Raw genomic sequence first — 17496 nt, forward strand, 5'->3', positions numbered from 1 at the left:
AGTGAACTCTCTCTGTTTGTGGGCATCTAAAATACATCAATAACACAACTAAAACAACACAAATGCATTAAATATATAATATTAATTAAGTTTGTCACATATTTGTCAGCATTCCTCATGCTAAAATACATGATCCTGTCCTTCGGTGTAATGGACAACACTGTGGTGTAACAGAGGATTTGCATTTCACCGAACGACAGAAAACATCACCCTGAATGACGAAGCTTATATTGCAGGCGGTCAACTGGCCACCTATAGGCCTATTAAACAGTGAGCTTGACCAGTGAAGTAAATCACAATTACTTATTTTTCAAAAAAATCTAACAATAAAAGTGTTTTCTGGCATTTCACTGAATGACGTGTTTGAAAAGGTGAAATTATGAAGTATTTTTGAGCAATAAACTCACTTTGCTGCAGCACCACACGGTCTTCCCGGCGCCTTTTGATGATGTCACAGACTCTCGAATGACCTTGGCTGTGTCCGAAACCACATTATTCTCAGGCGTAGGTACTTATTTAAAATAAGTAATTACTTCACGACTGCCAAAAAAGTATGTTCTATATGAATGTGTGTACAATGGATGTAATCCGGACGTACTGATTCGCCGTGTTGATGCTGTCACATGACCTACCAGCGCCAATGGCGTCGCTTCACTATCATTCACACATGCTCAGTGTCCATCAGATGCACACTACAGTATCTAAGTGTCAGAGTACTGTGAATTCAGACACTTCTTTTGTCACATGCTGTGTTTCATCTACTATATAGTAGGCGAGTGTGTGCTTTCAGATGCAGCCTATCAGTTTTTATATGATTTCAGAATGGCTTCTTGTTCCTTTCACACCGAATTACCTCTTACAAACTGCGTATTCGTGACAAAAGTGCCCTGTTTTTTTCTTCCATACTTAAAAAAACAAACCAAAAAAAACAAAACAGTAATATATAGCCTAGTCTTTTTAATATTACACAGCCAACACTTATTTGAAAATGCCAAGAAAACAAATATATATTTAAAAGGTGTAATGGTAAAATCAAAGCCCGGATACATTACGCTGAATGACAATTTTACACTATATTATTTCACCTATATTTTATTTTCACAAAAATAATTTGAAACCAGTTTATTTGCGTTTGATATGTTTTTGTAAGTAAATTAAATGACTTTTGTAAATGTATTTTGACGTCTCGTCTTTGACCCTTTTACATTTCTCTTGTTTACTTGTTTGGTTGTAATGAATTGTCGTGCAGATCGTGGTTCAGCCGAAGCGGTGGAGGGGTTTAGCACAGGCTTGCGTCGACGGCTCGTTCAGCGAGGGGCTTAAGGAGTGTTTTGACAGTCTCTGAAGGTGTTGCTTTCAGCCGTTTTAATTGGTAGGAAATCCATTTACAATGTCTGCGTTTTTGACATTTTCCTCTGCAAGCAGAAAATAACTTGTGCCCTTCAAAGAAACTGCCTCTGCCTTTTACAGTAATAATAATGTTAATGGCGAGATTAGACTCTCAGTTTAAGTCCACTCCACTAACACACAGAGATTGCTTTAAAACATCTGTAAACCTGCGGTCAAAGCGGCGCGCGGCCGTGAAGCGAAGCACTCAGGCACGATGGAGGAAGTGACACGTATTGTTTACCTACAGACAAGTGCCACCTTTCGTTATTTCTACATAATTGAACATTTTGTTTCAGGTAAAAGTGAGAGAAGCCATTTAGCTGTCTGTTTGGTTTTGAAAGTCACCGAAGTTGCAAAGTCATTTGTTTTTTTCTCTCTTTCTTCAACTCCAATGGCTTTCATATTATGATGTTAGTTAAACTGCTATGGGCTTTTACCATTTTAGTGCTGGATAATCTTTTACTGTTAAAGTCCCCCTGTGGTGCAAATCCAGCTTTTAATGTTGTTTATGTGTCTATGTGGTGTTTTTAATATGCTTTAAAACAAGCCATGTGTAAATTCTGACATTGCTGAGTATTTTCTGCTTAAAACTGCAGTGAACCAAAGACAGTCTCAAAAACACGGTGTGAAATCGCTGGTGTTTCTGACGTCACAAACGACCTTGCAACCAATCAGATCAACGTGTGATCGTCAACCAGTGGATCTCTGAGCTGAGGGAGTGAGTGGAGGCGGGGCTCACTTGCATATTCATAGAACCGGCTTACTAAATGAGGCAAGGGTGTCGAGTTACATTCAAGATATTTTAAGCATGAAGAATTTTTTTTCAAGGAAAAAACTTTTAAATAGGTCATTTTGGTGATCAAAGATGAGTTTTAAAATATAAAATTATTGACTACAGGGGGACTTTAGGTCATTACTTTTACACAGGCATCAATTTGCCTTATGGACGTTTTGAAGCAAAACTGTAAAGATATCCCAGTTTATCACTCCAGTTCATGTGTTTGCTTTCACTCTTCCTCATTCTTAAAGAGGACCTATTCTGCCTTTTCCCCCATGTTCATCTTTCTTTAGTGTGTGTAATGTTGCTGTTTGAGCATTAAAAAGGGAATTCTTCTCTATATCAGTGTCAGTGTTTCTGAACTCCCTGAAACGCCTCCATTGTAGTCTTGAGTTTTCTTCTGGGCCTGGTTGAGTTAGTACGTACGTAGTGTGTTGAACTGGCGGTTATGGAAAGGGGCGGGACATTTCCCAAACACACTCGAAGCGCAACACACTGATCCAGCTGACCAACCAGAGCACAGTGTGCTTTTTAGAAGGACGGGCTTCATAGAGACAGGAAGTAAACAGAGCGTTACTGACAGACTGGGAAGAGAGGAGCCGCAACAATGGAGAATATGAGGAAATAATCAACATTCAAGCAGGAAAACCTGTTCTAGTAGAGCCTATAAAGGGCATAATGAAACTAAACAGGGCTTGAAAGTTTCTGCAGCTTTGTAAAGAGCATGGCTTTTTAATAAAGTAACCATTATTGAGTTTATGATTGGTTGCCTGTTGCTAAACAACTTGCATTGAGATTGCAGCACCACTTCGTGACATAAGGTTGCAAACTGTGCTGAGCCCCTTTTACAATTACAAGTGCATGTACAAATAAAACAAAATAGCAGATCTTAACATTGGTGAAGAGAATAAAACATTCGGAAATAATAAAAGAGAGCAGAGCAGAAGCAAGGTTTTATTTATGAGATCTCTTGTGAAGTTGATTAATCTGACGCCGTCTGTGACTAACCTTCTGTAAAATAACATTTCCCATTTTACCCCAAACAACTCCAGCACTATTTGTGTTTCTTCGGGTTGATTGGATCATTATTTGTGTTTTTCAATTTAGTTCAGCAGCTGATGGCGTAATGATTGATTCCTTCGCCTCCTGCCACACTGTTCTCCACATCTGGCTAGTTTGCGATATTGGCAATCGATTTTTGACTTTTAATTTGAGAATGTGGGCTGATTTGCGTCCTGCACTTTTCTCCCGCATTTGTCTCGTTCTCAATCACTGTTAATGAGTGGGTGTTTATGAGCGTGCGGGGATGGAGCTGTTAACCCGTGTTTATTGGGGACTGTGAACGGGCTTTGCCCTTGAGGTTTTATCAGGCACAATAATTATTTTATTATGTAAATGAAGAGCAGGCTATTATTTCATTAGCAAGGCTGAATATTTGCAGCCATAGATTAGTATGCAAATCATCCCGTTAGTGTCCTTGCACTCGCGCTGAATGCAGGAGGCGTTCGGCCCATCTGGAGCGTTGTGGACTCATTAAAGCGCTCGGCCCGTCTGTGCCGCACAATGGACTGAGGTGAGCGCCGTGAAATGCCAAAGGGGTGTGAAAGATGTCTTCTGCATAAGGCAGTGGGATTGTGGCGATCTGGACCTGCTGAATAGACGCTTCCCCGTTTAAACAGAGCGATTCTGTCCTCGGCACATAGACGGGGGTTGTGTTGAGCGCGCTGTCCTCGGGCCAGCTACCAGTGCTTATTCCGGCCCCTCGGCAGAGCCAAACACAGTCAGATGGTGTGTGGAGGTGTTCGGTTTGTGATGCTGAAGAGTATTGTGTGTGTGTGTGTGTGTGGGAAGAGCTCAATTTCCTGTGCTGTAGATAAATTAAACACTGCGAGACGATCTAGTGGGTGTCGAATTTGAAAATGTTTTTCTTTGGTTCGGGAGTCTCTTTGTTTGGCTAGGCTTTTAAAACTACATAAACACACACACACGTTTACTTAGCTATCTAAATGGGGACTCTCCATAGACGTAATGGTTTTTATACTGTACTGTATATTCTTATACACTAACTCTACCCGTAAATCGGCCCATCACACACACACACACACTATCTGCATTTTTACATTTTCAAAATGCCTTTAATTACTTTATTTTTATACCAGTTTTACAAGTGAGGACGTCCCTAAAGGGAGGTTTTTGGAGATGTTGTCAGGTTTTGGTCACTTCTGGGTGAAAATATAGTTAAGTAGGTAAACACATATATATTATATTTTAAGTAGGTAAACACACACACAACCCACCCACATTTGCATTGTGATATTTGCACTTTGAAATAAAACCCACCCTATTATGCTTCGCATTTTCCCTGCACTGTATTGACACTCTTCATGACGGATGGTTTTAATTTGATCAATAATCGGCTCAAATATAATTTTATGATGTTGTTTGAGGTTTGAGGCTCAGCTCATAATGTAACTTTTATTAGTGCCCTTGGATGCGTGTGAAATGGCATGTCTTTTAATGTTGTGCGTCTCAAATGATATTAGCATGACATGGCAGTAAGTGTGTGGATTAGCAGTAAATGACAGCAGTGTTATTAGTCCGTGTGTATAATCACTCAGATTAAGTGTGCAGACGCGTCTCTCTGCCCTCTGGAAGGCACGTTCCCTCTTCGGCCTTCTGCTTTAGCTCGTCTCATTCACACACTCAATACACTCTCGCAACGCTCTGTTTGCACAAGTCCTTGTCAGACGTTTCCTACATTTGCATGTGTTGGAAATGCAAAACGCTGGTAACGTGTGAATCACCAACTCAACACAAGATAGTCCCATACAATTCAATTAAAATTAATTCGAGTTTTATGTCAGGTCTCTCATGCTGACATATTGGGTTATCATGCAACTAAAGGATTTGCGAAATGTTTCGTAAAAATGAGGGATGCACCGATATGAACATTTTGGCCGATACGATAACCGATAATTCTTTATATTTGAAAGCCGATAACCGATATATTGGCCGATAAATCTAAATCCAAAGTTTTATATAATTTTGAGAGCCTGATTACAAAAACAAAAGTCTCACCATTAAAGACATGTCCCAAGCACACGATTATAATGATGTTCTCATGATAGTGTTATGTGGCCGATATGATATATTTGCGCTGCACATGTTGCACTGAACTGTATTTTCCTTTTTTGAAGAGATTTCAATCATATTTCAAGCAATTTAAAACCATCATGTTGAACAGTGAGCATCTGAAGTTTCTCAGCTAAAGGAAATGATGCATTATTTATCGGCTTCAATATTTTGGGCTGATAACGATAACATTAAAAATGAACATATATCGGCCGATACCGATATGGTGGATGATATATCACCCCTAAAGTGAAAGTTGAGTTTGTCTGGTTTCCTCCATGTGGTGTCGCAGCCCTCGGTGCGCAGATGAATGTGTGTGTTCTCTCGGGAATGTGCAGGTATTTCCATCCCAACATTACGCAGGGCCGCTTTAATTAACACTTTCATCCGTCTGGATCTGTGACATCACTGGGAGGGTGTAAAGGTCAGTGGATGTAAAACACGGAGCGTCTGACCTTTACACAGGTGAGAAAACCTCACATAATGAATGCACTGCTTTGAGTCTCTAACAAGCTCTGAGTCAGTCATGAAGTCCTGTCAAACTGTGTTTCGAGATGCTGATCGTTAATCCTTCAGATGAGTGTCCCGTCTGGAGGATGCTGGCGGTGGGATGGTATTTTACCTCACTGGTGGACTTTAATAATGACAAATGAGTCCATAAAATTGCTGGTCGCAGTTTGCGTGCCGCAGTTCCCCGATCTTGCAAGTTGTTATTTCTTGTTCACCAGAATCTTACTGTCCTGGGACCGCTACTCCACCGCTGCTCCTTAACTCTTTCCCCGCCTTTGACGAGTTTTTCCGGCAATCCGTGTTTCCACTGTTATACTGTAGGGGGCGCTGTTAGACATCTTCTGAAAGAGCACAGCATCTCCAGGTCAAAACACTGGCGAAGAAGAAGCAGAGACAAGTGATTGAAGCACATGTAAAATAACCAAGGGGGTAATCCACCAGCCGGAAACTGAAGTCTCCACGGGGGCCGCCATTGGCTAACAAGCCTTCACCTGCTGTTAGCACTCCATTGACTCCCATTCATTTTGGCGTCACTTTGACAGCAAATAACTTTACATCTGAGGCGTTTAAAGACTCCATTTGTCCATTGTTTATTTCTAAAGAAACACGACAATGTATAAAAGGCTCCATTACCTTGTATCTTACGTTATGGCCCCGTAGAAGCAGTTTTAGTAAAAATAGGCTAACGATTGCGTCATAACACGCGACTCTCAGTCGCACAGTGGAGAAATTACCGTATAGACAGAAGTAGAAGCAATTGGGGGAGGTGGAGGCATAAAGTCGAGGGAGAAGCCCATAGAGAGTCATAAAGTTGCTCCTGCTGCTCATGGACAGCTAATACTCACGATCTCCGGCTCTGTGAGATCCGGAAGGGAATGGTTCAGATTCCTCTTGGCACAGCTACTAGAAGACGTACAGCTGTCCGACAGGTTTCTCACGTCACATCTCCGTCGTCAAGCTCAGTGTGAGTCTGCGCAGTCGCTCCGCCATCAGGAAGAGAGTGCTTCTAATTGGCTTTACTTTTCTCCGTTGAAGTCTATGGGGTCGCTGTCTCCATTTCTTTTACTGTCTATGAAAATAACACCATCATCAAACATTCAACAGCCAGTAAACCAAACCTGCCTAAAGCCCGGGACACACCAAACAAAAGCTGTGTTAAAGTACTAGCGGCGTGAAAGCTGACTGTGCTGTCGCCTGCGTCTCGGACAAAAAGCTGCGCTTGAACACACTGCGAAGACTAATGCCCCGTTTACACGAAGGGAAGACGCAGATACTTCCCTGCGGTTTGGCCTCTCATTTACACGAAAACCCTGTTTTTATCACAGAAAACGGTTATTTCTAAAAACTCTGGAGATTACTGATAACGCCGGTTATGTGTGGCCGTGTCGACCGGGAGAAACGGGTTCTCAAACGTCACATTATGCGCCAGAAAATGCTTCACGTCACGTGAGCGCCCAGTTTGGCAGAGTTATGATGATGGCGCTCGACGGCGGATTTATGCGGGTTGATGTAAATGACAACTTTTTTGAAAACGATGTTGAGTGCACGATGTTATTATTGAAAACGGAAGGGGGGGAAATATTCGTTTCTCTAAATACCCGGCTATGTGTAAATGTGGCCTGAAGGTGACCGTCAGCTAGCCTGTGTGTTTGGTGCCTGCACAGATATCTGTGTACACCAGCAGGCTTTAATAGTCTGTAATCGTCAGTCAAAAAGGGAAACTGAAAGTAGGACGGCCGATACAAACTGTAAACAAAGCAGCGTTTCCTCAATATCAATCATGCTGACCGCTTTCTTCATTCCAGTCGGCTCATGTTGTTATGCCATATTTGTGTATTTGAATGCTCAGGTAGAATTTGAACAGCCTTCTGTCTGTACCATCTTCACTTTGTTGCTGGCTTTCATCACTTGGGCTTTATTCCTGTGCCCTGACTCGTTCACGGAGCTCGACAGCTGATCAGAGTTGTGTCTGTCACTGACGGTTATTCAACATGCAGAATCAGTGGAAACACACCGAAACTAGCCGACAGACGACCATCGGCTTGGTGTGTCACGGCCCTGATGTGAACCCACAAACAGTGTACAGGACTGTGTAAGCGTTGTGTGTGTTGATGAACTCGATCTATTCCACCTGTGTTTTCATCATCGCTCCGAATCCCATCCGAACAAAGTCTTTGACAAGATTTCTCCGCTTTTTTCAAAATGTTGTTTTTTTATGAAACTTACCCACATTCAAAAGAATGGATGAAGCTAAAATAACATGGTTTTCTTTTGATATATCGACTGTTTACATATTCAGACAACAAAATATTCTGGGAGCCATGACACTTTTGTGAATATGATCAAAAATGCTGGCGCTGGATGGCAACTTTAAAAAAGGCTTGTGGGGAAAGAGTTGAAACACTGTGCCTGAATATATACCCTATCAGAAAGTGCTTCTCTGTCGTCGGATCATCATGATGTGTGTCCAGTTCATATCCTATAATAAACATAATATTAACAGCAAAGTATATGTAATATTGTTTTAAAATTATTTTTATTCATTTTTGCATTTTACTTTTGTTTTAACAAACACACAGCCACCTGCTTCCCCGTCACAGATGTAGTGATGTTTGTCAGCTGATAGAGACTCGAGAAGACATGCATGAGAAAGAGAAAAACACAAATACACACACACACACACACACACACACACACTGACAGATCGTCCTGCTGCCGACTCGCAAATCTGTTCTGTGCTGTGACTGCATCAGCGTCTATATGAGCACACACACACACACACACTCACTCACATGCATGCGCACGCACACACACACACACACACACACACACACACACACTGACAGATCGTCCTGCTGCCGATTCGCATATCTGTTCTGTGCTGTGACTGCATCAGCGTCTATATGAGCACACACACACACACACACTCACTCACATGCATGCGCACGCACACACACACACACACACACACACACACACACTGACAGATCGTCCTGCTGCCGATTCGCATATCTGTTCTGTGCTGTGACTGCATCAGCGTCTATATGAGCACACACACACACACACACACACACACACACACACACTCACTCACACGCATGCACACGCACGCACACACGCACACACACACTCACTCACACACAAACGCACATGCACACACACTGCAGTCTAGGAAGACTGTGAGAGTGAAAGTGATAATGGCAACAGGATGTGACACACTCTTCACTGGAACACAATCCAATATGTTGAGCAATATGAGCATGTAGTAAATCACTGCCACACCACATCTCTAACATACCAGACCATGTGCGTACAGTGTGAATCACAGGTGATTCTGCTCTCTGCAGGTGTGTGTGTGTGTGTGTGTGTGTCGTGTTTGCTGATGTGAGTCTCTGACTGAGAGGACTGCGCTCTCAGTGATCTCTGTAAATGAGTAACAGTGTCTGGCACAGTACTGTGTTTCCATGCTACAGTGATAGCATCTATGCTACTGTGGTACTTTGAAATAAACTACAGCATGAATCACATATTGCATTCATATACCAGTAATACGTTCCCTGTGTCATGTCAGGACTTTCCTGTTTCTAATGCCATGTGTGTGTTAGTTTGTAGATCCCCCTGTTGACTAGCTTGATTGGTCTAGGTGTCCTGCTAGCTTGTTTTGTGTTTCCTTTGTTCTTTATCAATGGTTAAATGTGTGTAGAGGGTGTGTGCTCTTGTTCCCTGTTTCAGATTAAGTTTACATCTGCATTTGCCTGAAATCTCTTCCGCTCCTGCTTTGATCACAATACCCTTCATATGCATATTTCATATTCATGTTACACAATGCTTTTTATATGCTGTTTCTAAGAAAGCATCATATAAATACTTTTTCAATAAAGATCTGTGATCAAAATGAAAATCCTAATTAAACATAATGTCATGTTTGCAATAAAAAAGTATTAACGTGTTTATGACTAAACATAATGTGTTCACACTAGGTATCGTTTGAGTTTTAACGATTTCGATTCCTAATTTCGCTTCCAATAAGGTAAAAGAAAAACTTAGATATCATTCACATTTAGTCTTATTGCAAAACATTTAATTGTAGCTGAATATCACGAACACAAATCAACAGGCTGAAGAACACTTACACAAGGAGCGTTTGCCTGTGGGTTAAAAACACCATCGAAAAACAACTAATGTACATTTCAAGCATTATTAAAGACAAGTAAACACTTAATGGTTAAAAAATAAGCAATCACAACATATACATCTAAACAAAGATAGATGGAAATAAACAGTGTTTTAAGGTTTTAAGGTATTCATGTACAGAAACTGTAATCAAATGTAAAATAACACTGCACTTTATAAATAAAATATACATTACAAATATAGTTGCAAAAGTCAGTCGAGAACGAGGGAATTTTCTCTGTCTTTTGTTGATTGATTAGTGTTACTATACAGACGGCAGCAGGAATATTAGGCTGCTGTCACTTTAAGAGTTTCACGGATCCAATATACTGTTACACGTGTGTGTGTGTGTGTGTGTGTGTGCAGCACTGACAACTGGTTTAAAGTCCTATTGAAATGCTCATAAATGAATCGATAAGATGAATTTTACAACAAGTATCCGATTCCAGAATTGGAATCGATTTTTGATTCCCAACCCTAGTTCACATGGGAGATGTATGAGGAAATGTGTAAAACAGGTTATATATTTAGGTGGACTTAATATGTCAGTTATTAATGGAAAATGAAATCTGTGTATTTTCATTAGTGGTTACAGACTTTTAGACCCCGCACGCGCGTGTGTGTGTGTCCATCTCGCCTACATTAAGTCCTCAACAGTGAATGTGGGTCTGTACTGATAAAGTTGTGTCGTTGTTTCATATGTAATGTTTGTCTCCTGTAGGCGGCTGCAGCTTCGATGACGGCCCAGCTCAGTGTGACTACCAGCAGGATCCTTACGACGACTTCGACTGGACACACGTCAGCGCTCAGGAGGTGCCGTACCTGCCCTCTGACCTGCCCCAGGGTGAGTCACACACACACACACACACACCTAGACCCCATCACAGGCCAGAGTGTCCTCGCTAACCTCATAGCTGGGGAATCTGAGGCAAGGACACATACGAGAATGGAAATACAGGGTTTTATCTGGGCTTGTTTAAACAGTGAGGCAGATTTAGGAATGTTTTAATGGGCTGCTAACATTTGAACAAATTTGCAGCGGCGTCTTATCGTGTCAGGGTAAAAGCCATTACCGAAGTTGAGAGAAAATAGGCAGGTAACAGAACATTAATCTTCCTTCAACTGCTGTTCCCGCTCTCCGAACACTCTTCCGGATGGGATCTGAAAATACTTTGCCATTTACATGACAAAACGTGCAAAGTGCCGAAGGCGGAAAAAAGGCTTTGGTCAAAGGACTGTCATACGTGACACAATTAAGCTTTTTAAATGCGCTCAAAGAAGACGCGAATAAGAGGGGAGAGCGGAGCGTGGCGACCTTCACTTTTCACCTCTCCGACGCTTAATCACTCGTTTTCAGACAGGAGATTCTGCTCAGGGAAATTAAAGCATTTCACTCTCAGCTAAATTCCCTAATTAATAAGATATTAAGTTATTAATCAATGCAGGAGAACAGAGAAGGTCGTCAGCCCTCGCTTTCAGTCAGGTAGCGGTTCACTCGAAGAGGACCTGAAGGAGAACATTACAGCTTTTGTCAGGCTTTCAGGATAATAGCTGGTGCATCTCGCTTTAGACGTCTGGTTGACCAACGCCTTCGAGAAAATGAGCAAAATGATAATTTGGGATTTTTTCATGCATTTGTCAAGGTTTATTTATCACTGTATTTGTGTGTGTGTGTGTGTGTCTGGAGTCTCCACCGACATGTCTCATCTAAAGTCGAGAAAGATGGGGCATTTATGTGACATCAGGGAATCAACAGAAATGCATTTTCAGCAGAAAGATAGACTGGGAAACCAACCGGGAAGGATGGAAAGGGAAAATACACAGAGAGATGGACAGGAACAGACAGAAATTTGGACAAAAAGACAAACTAGGAAATCATGGAAAAGGAAAAGAAAGAGAGAGAAATGTGGACAGAAATAAAAATGGGAAAGAGAAGAGGACAGAAAGGGAAACGATCATAGAGAGATGAAAAATATAGACAGAAAGATAGACAGGAGAAAGCAAGACGGATGGAAGGGAAAAGACAGATAGAGGGACAGAAAGAGACAGAAATGTGGAAAGATATATAGACGGGAAAAGTGAGAAGGATGGAAAGGGAAAAGACAGAGTGATGGAGAGAGAGACAGAAATGTGGACAAAAAGACAAACTAGGAAATCATGGAAAAGGAAAAGAAAGAGAGAGAAATGTGGACAGAAATAAAAATGGGAAAGAGAAGAGGGATCATAGAGAGATAAAAATATAGACAGAAAGATAGACAGGAGAAAGCAAGACTGATGGAAGGGAAGAGACAGAAATGTGGAAAGATATATAGACGGGAAAAGTGAGAAGGATGGAAAGGGAAAAGACACAGAGAGATGGAGAGAGAGACATAAATGTGGACAGAAAAGACAGAGAGGTGGATGGATAAATGTATCATTATAGTCCGAACATGTTTTATACCGTGACGCAGACGTGTTTTGGTGATGCGTTTCCCCCATAATTCCCGGCTCTCAGTGCCGCCTGACGCTCAGTCCTCGAGGGAGTCGTTTGGACGCTGCAGTGAGTGGCTCGCTGAAACAGGACGTGAACACAAGCCCGGAGAGGATCCGCGGCTCCTACAGGGAGAGATGTTGAGTTATGCTGGATTAGCACACACGCAGTCGACGCTAGCTCTGTTTTCCGTATCATTCTGCCTTGAGGGAAGCTCGCACCGAGTGTTTCCAGTAACAAAGCGTCTGAAAGTTGCTCATTCTCAACAATAGTTGGCACTGAAGGCAACAGACGGGAAGACGTGTTAGACGGGAAGTTGCAGTGGAATACAGACACTGAAGCTCACATGATCCCACTTTTGATTTGAGGGTGATGGGTTTTAGCCTGACTGCGTCAGACTTCGTCCTTCCGCTCAATTTCAGTTCGCTTCTGTACTCAGTCTGAGACATCGACATGTCTCTCAGTTTTCCTCCGGCCTGAAAACAGCCGGCCAATCAACGAACAGAGGCCGGGCTGAGAGCCGTGACGTAGACGCTAAGCGCCGAGTTTAAGATTGTATTTTAGGTTAGGGAAATCGAAAACGACCGCGGATATGGAGACACGGGATGCAATTCGCTCTGTTGTGGAGAATATTCCCGGCATTTGCAAACTGAAGCCCGAACAAGAAGAGTGTTTGTTAAACATTTTGAATGGAGGTGATGTCGTGGCCCTACTCCCGACAGGTTTTGGGAAAAGTTTATTATTGAACTATTACCGATCGTCAGCGAGAAACTGGGCAGGCCAAAGGCCGGCAAGGCGATAGTTGTGATCGTGTCCCCCTTGGTTGCACTCATGGAGGATCAGGTTCAGGAGGCAGCAAAACTCGGTCAGTCATGTTCACTCTGGTATTTCGCTCGATGCTTTCGTTTTCGCATCATACATGTGTTTACAGTGGAAGTTCGATGCGGCTGAGCTGGCGAATAACACACGTCATAACCAAACGTTATGTGATTGGCTTACTGGAAACCAATGATTTTATACTTCAGACGAGCGCCCCCCCGCGAGAAAGAAAACACTTTTCAATGATGCCATGCCAGACTCTGTCTACGAAGCAAAGCGAAGTAGCAGAGTTTGGTATTACCAGGCTAGATGGGTTTGGGAAAAGGCCTAAAAATGTACCTTTAAAAAGTGAATGCACCTTTATGGTGGAATAAATGGTGGACAGTTTCTTAATAATTCCAGAAGACACCTAAGCTCGGTACAGACGCCTTCCTGCTGTCATAACTGGCATAAACGCCGAGTGGAGCTCTTTATGAAACCGCTCAGATGTAAAATTGGGGCGTCTCAGCTGAGGGCACTGGGATCCGCCTCATGGATCGGCCTCGGGTGCGTATGCACACACACACACACACACTGATGGTCATGGCACTCTCTACGTAACACCTGATGAAGCCTTGATCTCTCGCCTACACCTGAGGAGCGTTTGGTGAAGTCTGATGACTTTTGGGAGCATGTAACGGCCCGGGACGGGTGTACTTCATTTCCTGTCTTCAAAGTACACTCACCCGCGGATGAGCACGGGTTCGACACATGCAGTACAACTGCTTTTTTCTACTCTACCAGACGCCAGAGGGCAGCACTGAGTCCTGTCGTTTACAGGACATTCACTCGGAAGGATAGAAGAAGAAAAGTAGCGGATCCGCCACTGCATGCACAGTTTAGATCAAGAACCAAAACACTGACGACGGAGAAGGATGTGCTGCTGTTTACTGGATTATATCCCTCTGTCCACACTCTTCTTCGACTACTGCACAGAACATAACAACTGTGTGTACTGACACCTAGTGGACTCTTCTGTCTAACGTGCAAAAATTGGGTAGACTTAGCGTCATCCAAGATGTTCATGTCTTTCTTTCTTCAGTCGAAAAGAAATGAAGGTTTTAAGGAAAACACTCCAGGATGTTTCTCCATATAGTGACTTCAATGGGGTCCAACGGGTCGAAGGTCCAGATGTGAGTTTCAGTGCAGCTTCAAAGTCTCGACACGATCCAGCCGAGGAATAAGAGTCTGATCTAGACAAACCAGCGGACATTTTATAACAAAATATACTTTTTAACCACAAATGCTCGTCTTGCACTAGATCTGTGATGCGACACACATTACGTAATCACGTTGAAAGGTCACGCTTGTTCCGGTTCAGAAATGTAGCGTAGGGCGAAAAACTTCAAAATCGTCCGACATCATTTGTTTTATCATTTTGCTTTGTAAACACTGGGTCGGTGCTTCCGCCTACGTCACGCGTGACCTTTCAACCTGATTACGCATCACAGAGCTAGTGTAAGACCAGCATTTGTGGTTAAAAAGTATATTTTGTTATAAAATGTCCGCTGGTTTGTCTAGATAAGACTCTTATTCCTCGGCTGGATCGTGTCGAGACTTTGAAGCTGCACTGAAACTCACATCTGGACCTTCGACCCGTTGGACCCCATTGAAGTCACTGTATGGAGAACAATCCTGGAGTGTTTTCCTCAAAAACCTTCATTTCTTTTCCACTGAAGAGAGAAAGACATGAACATCTTAGATGACGTGGGTGAATGATCATGAAATTCTCTTTCTGAAGTGAAGTACTCCTTTAACTGTACTGGGTTCCTGCAGTGCACAGAAGTAGAAGGAGTAACCCTGACACGCCGTTTCAGACAGCACTCCCTTATCATCCTGCTTTATTTCACTGGCATCTTCTGCGCATCCTACACACTGCTTCAACCCCATATCTCCAGCAGTTCACTGGAGGCAGTATTCTGCCACGTTACATGTCACTCCTCTACACTGCAGTCAGACGACTGCTTGGAAAAAGTGTGTGACTACACTGGAACTACTTCTAGATTGAAACTAATTTGTATGCAATAAGAAGAAACATCTCTGCTTTTTTGCCGTTGTTAATCTGTGTAGACGTGCGACAGACAGACTTTGGCTTTTGCATCTCATCTCAATGCACTAAAAAAATGGTAACATCTAATTTAACTGTTTTTATGCAAGTCAAAAATATTAACATCACAGAGTCAACCTTAATAAATTGATTTCTACCAACAACATTTTAGCTCATTAACGTTTTTACAGTGTGTTGTTTCAGTCTCATAGTATAAGCGTTGCATTTGTAAGATAGTGGGTAAAAAAATCATATTCATAGACGTTCCTACTTAACGTGCAGTAGCTTTTCAATTATATCGGCTAGTGCAATTTATTCAAAAAAACAGTACATTAACACATCACTTTTCACTAAATACTGCACCCTAATTTACATAAGAGATAAACAGCAGTATTCACCTAAATGCAATTTATAAATATATAAAATGACATTTTAAGGATGCATGCATGAACGTCTGTGAACACTGTAGAGTGCTGACTGAAATGAACCATTCACTGTTTGTTGAAATAAATAGTCTGAGCAAATTCAAGGCGATACAGCGTTTCGAAATATTGCTGCTAGTTATTGGGCAAGGCACGTTGTTTTAAAGGGGTCATATAATGGTACATGCACTTTTACAAGTTGATTGTACTGAAATGTGTGTTGGCAGTGCCTGTACACAACCATCATATAATGATAAAAATCCATCCAGTGTTTTTGTTTTAATCTCCTTATATGTTTTCCCCTGCCTCAAATCGAGCCGTTCGAGCCTGTGACGTCACACGCTCGGAAGCCCCTCCCACGATTGTTGATTGACAGCAGCGTTTCAACACAGACCCGCCCTCGCTCGTGAGAGCTGTCAATCATAGTCTGCGCGAACCGGCGCGGTCATTGTTGATATGCTGGAGCACTGTCTATGAGCAGAATGGCGTCTAAGCGATTGTGGTGTTCTGTTCTTGGGTGTAATAACGAACACAGTCATTTTGATGTTCCTGAATCCGAACCGCTGAAGACGCAGTGGCTGAGTTTGTTTTCGAAGGGAATATTCCCCACGAGCAACGTCAATGCTCTCATGTTTGCGCGAATCATTTCTCACCAGACTGCTTTATAAACGAGGATCAGTATAAAGCTGGATTTGCTAAGAAGCTGCTCATGAATAAAGGATCGGTACCAGCTATTCGTGTTCCTGCTGAATCTCCAGAAGAACTGAAGTGAGTGTAACGTTTTATTAAACTTTATATTAATATATTAATCTTTGCAAATCGCTAGCTGCACGCTTCACAATGAATGCGTCTAAGGTTTACACTCAGGGTACATTACGGCATGTTTTCTATGTACGACGTTCTCAATATAATGCATAATCCCACGTTTATACTGAACAACGCGTTATGGTCATTGTGTTATTGAGTTACAAACAGTGTACGCACAGAACAGAGAGGCGGAGTGAGCGCAGCTCATGATCATTTAAAGGCATATGCACTGAAACGGCGTGCTGAAAACAGAGCTGTTTTTGACCAGGTAAAATAAGTGTTTTCTTACAATACTAATGAGAATTTTTAATTAAAGTATATTACAAACTTTTAATTTAGACCCTAAAGAATCATATTAGCTTGTACAAAAATGGCATTATATGACCCCTTTAAAAAATCTTTACGTCTTGTAAACGACAGAACCGTCCTGCTACCGTCCTGCTACTGGAAACTGGGGGCACTGAATGCCTGGCTATGGCGGTCTCGAGTTACTGTGAGCGTGTGAAGAGCGTTGGGAAGGACGAGTGTTTCACCGCGGTGACAGAGCTTTCCGCTCTACATCTCCTGGCCAGTGTTTGCCTGACAAAAGGGAGCGTTCCCATTAATGTGGGTCAGTGCCATGAAGGAGAGGACGGCCTGTACCCTGAAGAACGGATGTGCGCTGTGGCGGCGGTGATCCGGCTGTTAGTGTTGTGGGAAGGCTGACAGCCATCTTGAGTGTCTTCTGTCAGCCATCTTGTTTAGAGCGTTGTTGTGACGGCATCATTGTGTTTTGACAGCTCTCTTCTACTTCATCAGCCTAGTTTAGAGATAATGACTAATATGCATTTCTTCACAGCTTTATTCTTGGAAATTCTTTACATTTTTATATGGTTTCCCTTGAAAAGAGATGTTTTTTTGTTTTTTTTTA

General features: G+C 42.3%; 1 protein-coding gene across 14 annotated transcripts in view; it reads left to right on the forward strand.

Moving 5' to 3' along the window:
• Positions 1-17496, forward strand: part of ptprk (protein tyrosine phosphatase receptor type K) — a 229609-nt gene that overhangs the window by 40578 nt on the left and 171535 nt on the right. For all 14 annotated transcript variants that reach the window (XM_056233705.1, XM_056234489.1, XM_056238174.1 and 11 more), the window contains one exon: positions 10704-10826. In XM_056233705.1, the coding sequence (XP_056089680.1) occupies positions 10704-10826 (123 nt within the window). The remainder of the gene's footprint in view (positions 1-10703; positions 10827-17496) is intronic.

This window comes from Rhinichthys klamathensis, unplaced genomic scaffold, assembly GCF_029890125.1.
Source record: "Rhinichthys klamathensis goyatoka isolate OS25496 unplaced genomic scaffold, OSU_Roscu_1.1 h1tg000001l_1, whole genome shotgun sequence".
Lineage (NCBI taxonomy): Eukaryota > Metazoa > Chordata > Actinopteri > Cypriniformes > Leuciscidae > Rhinichthys > Rhinichthys klamathensis.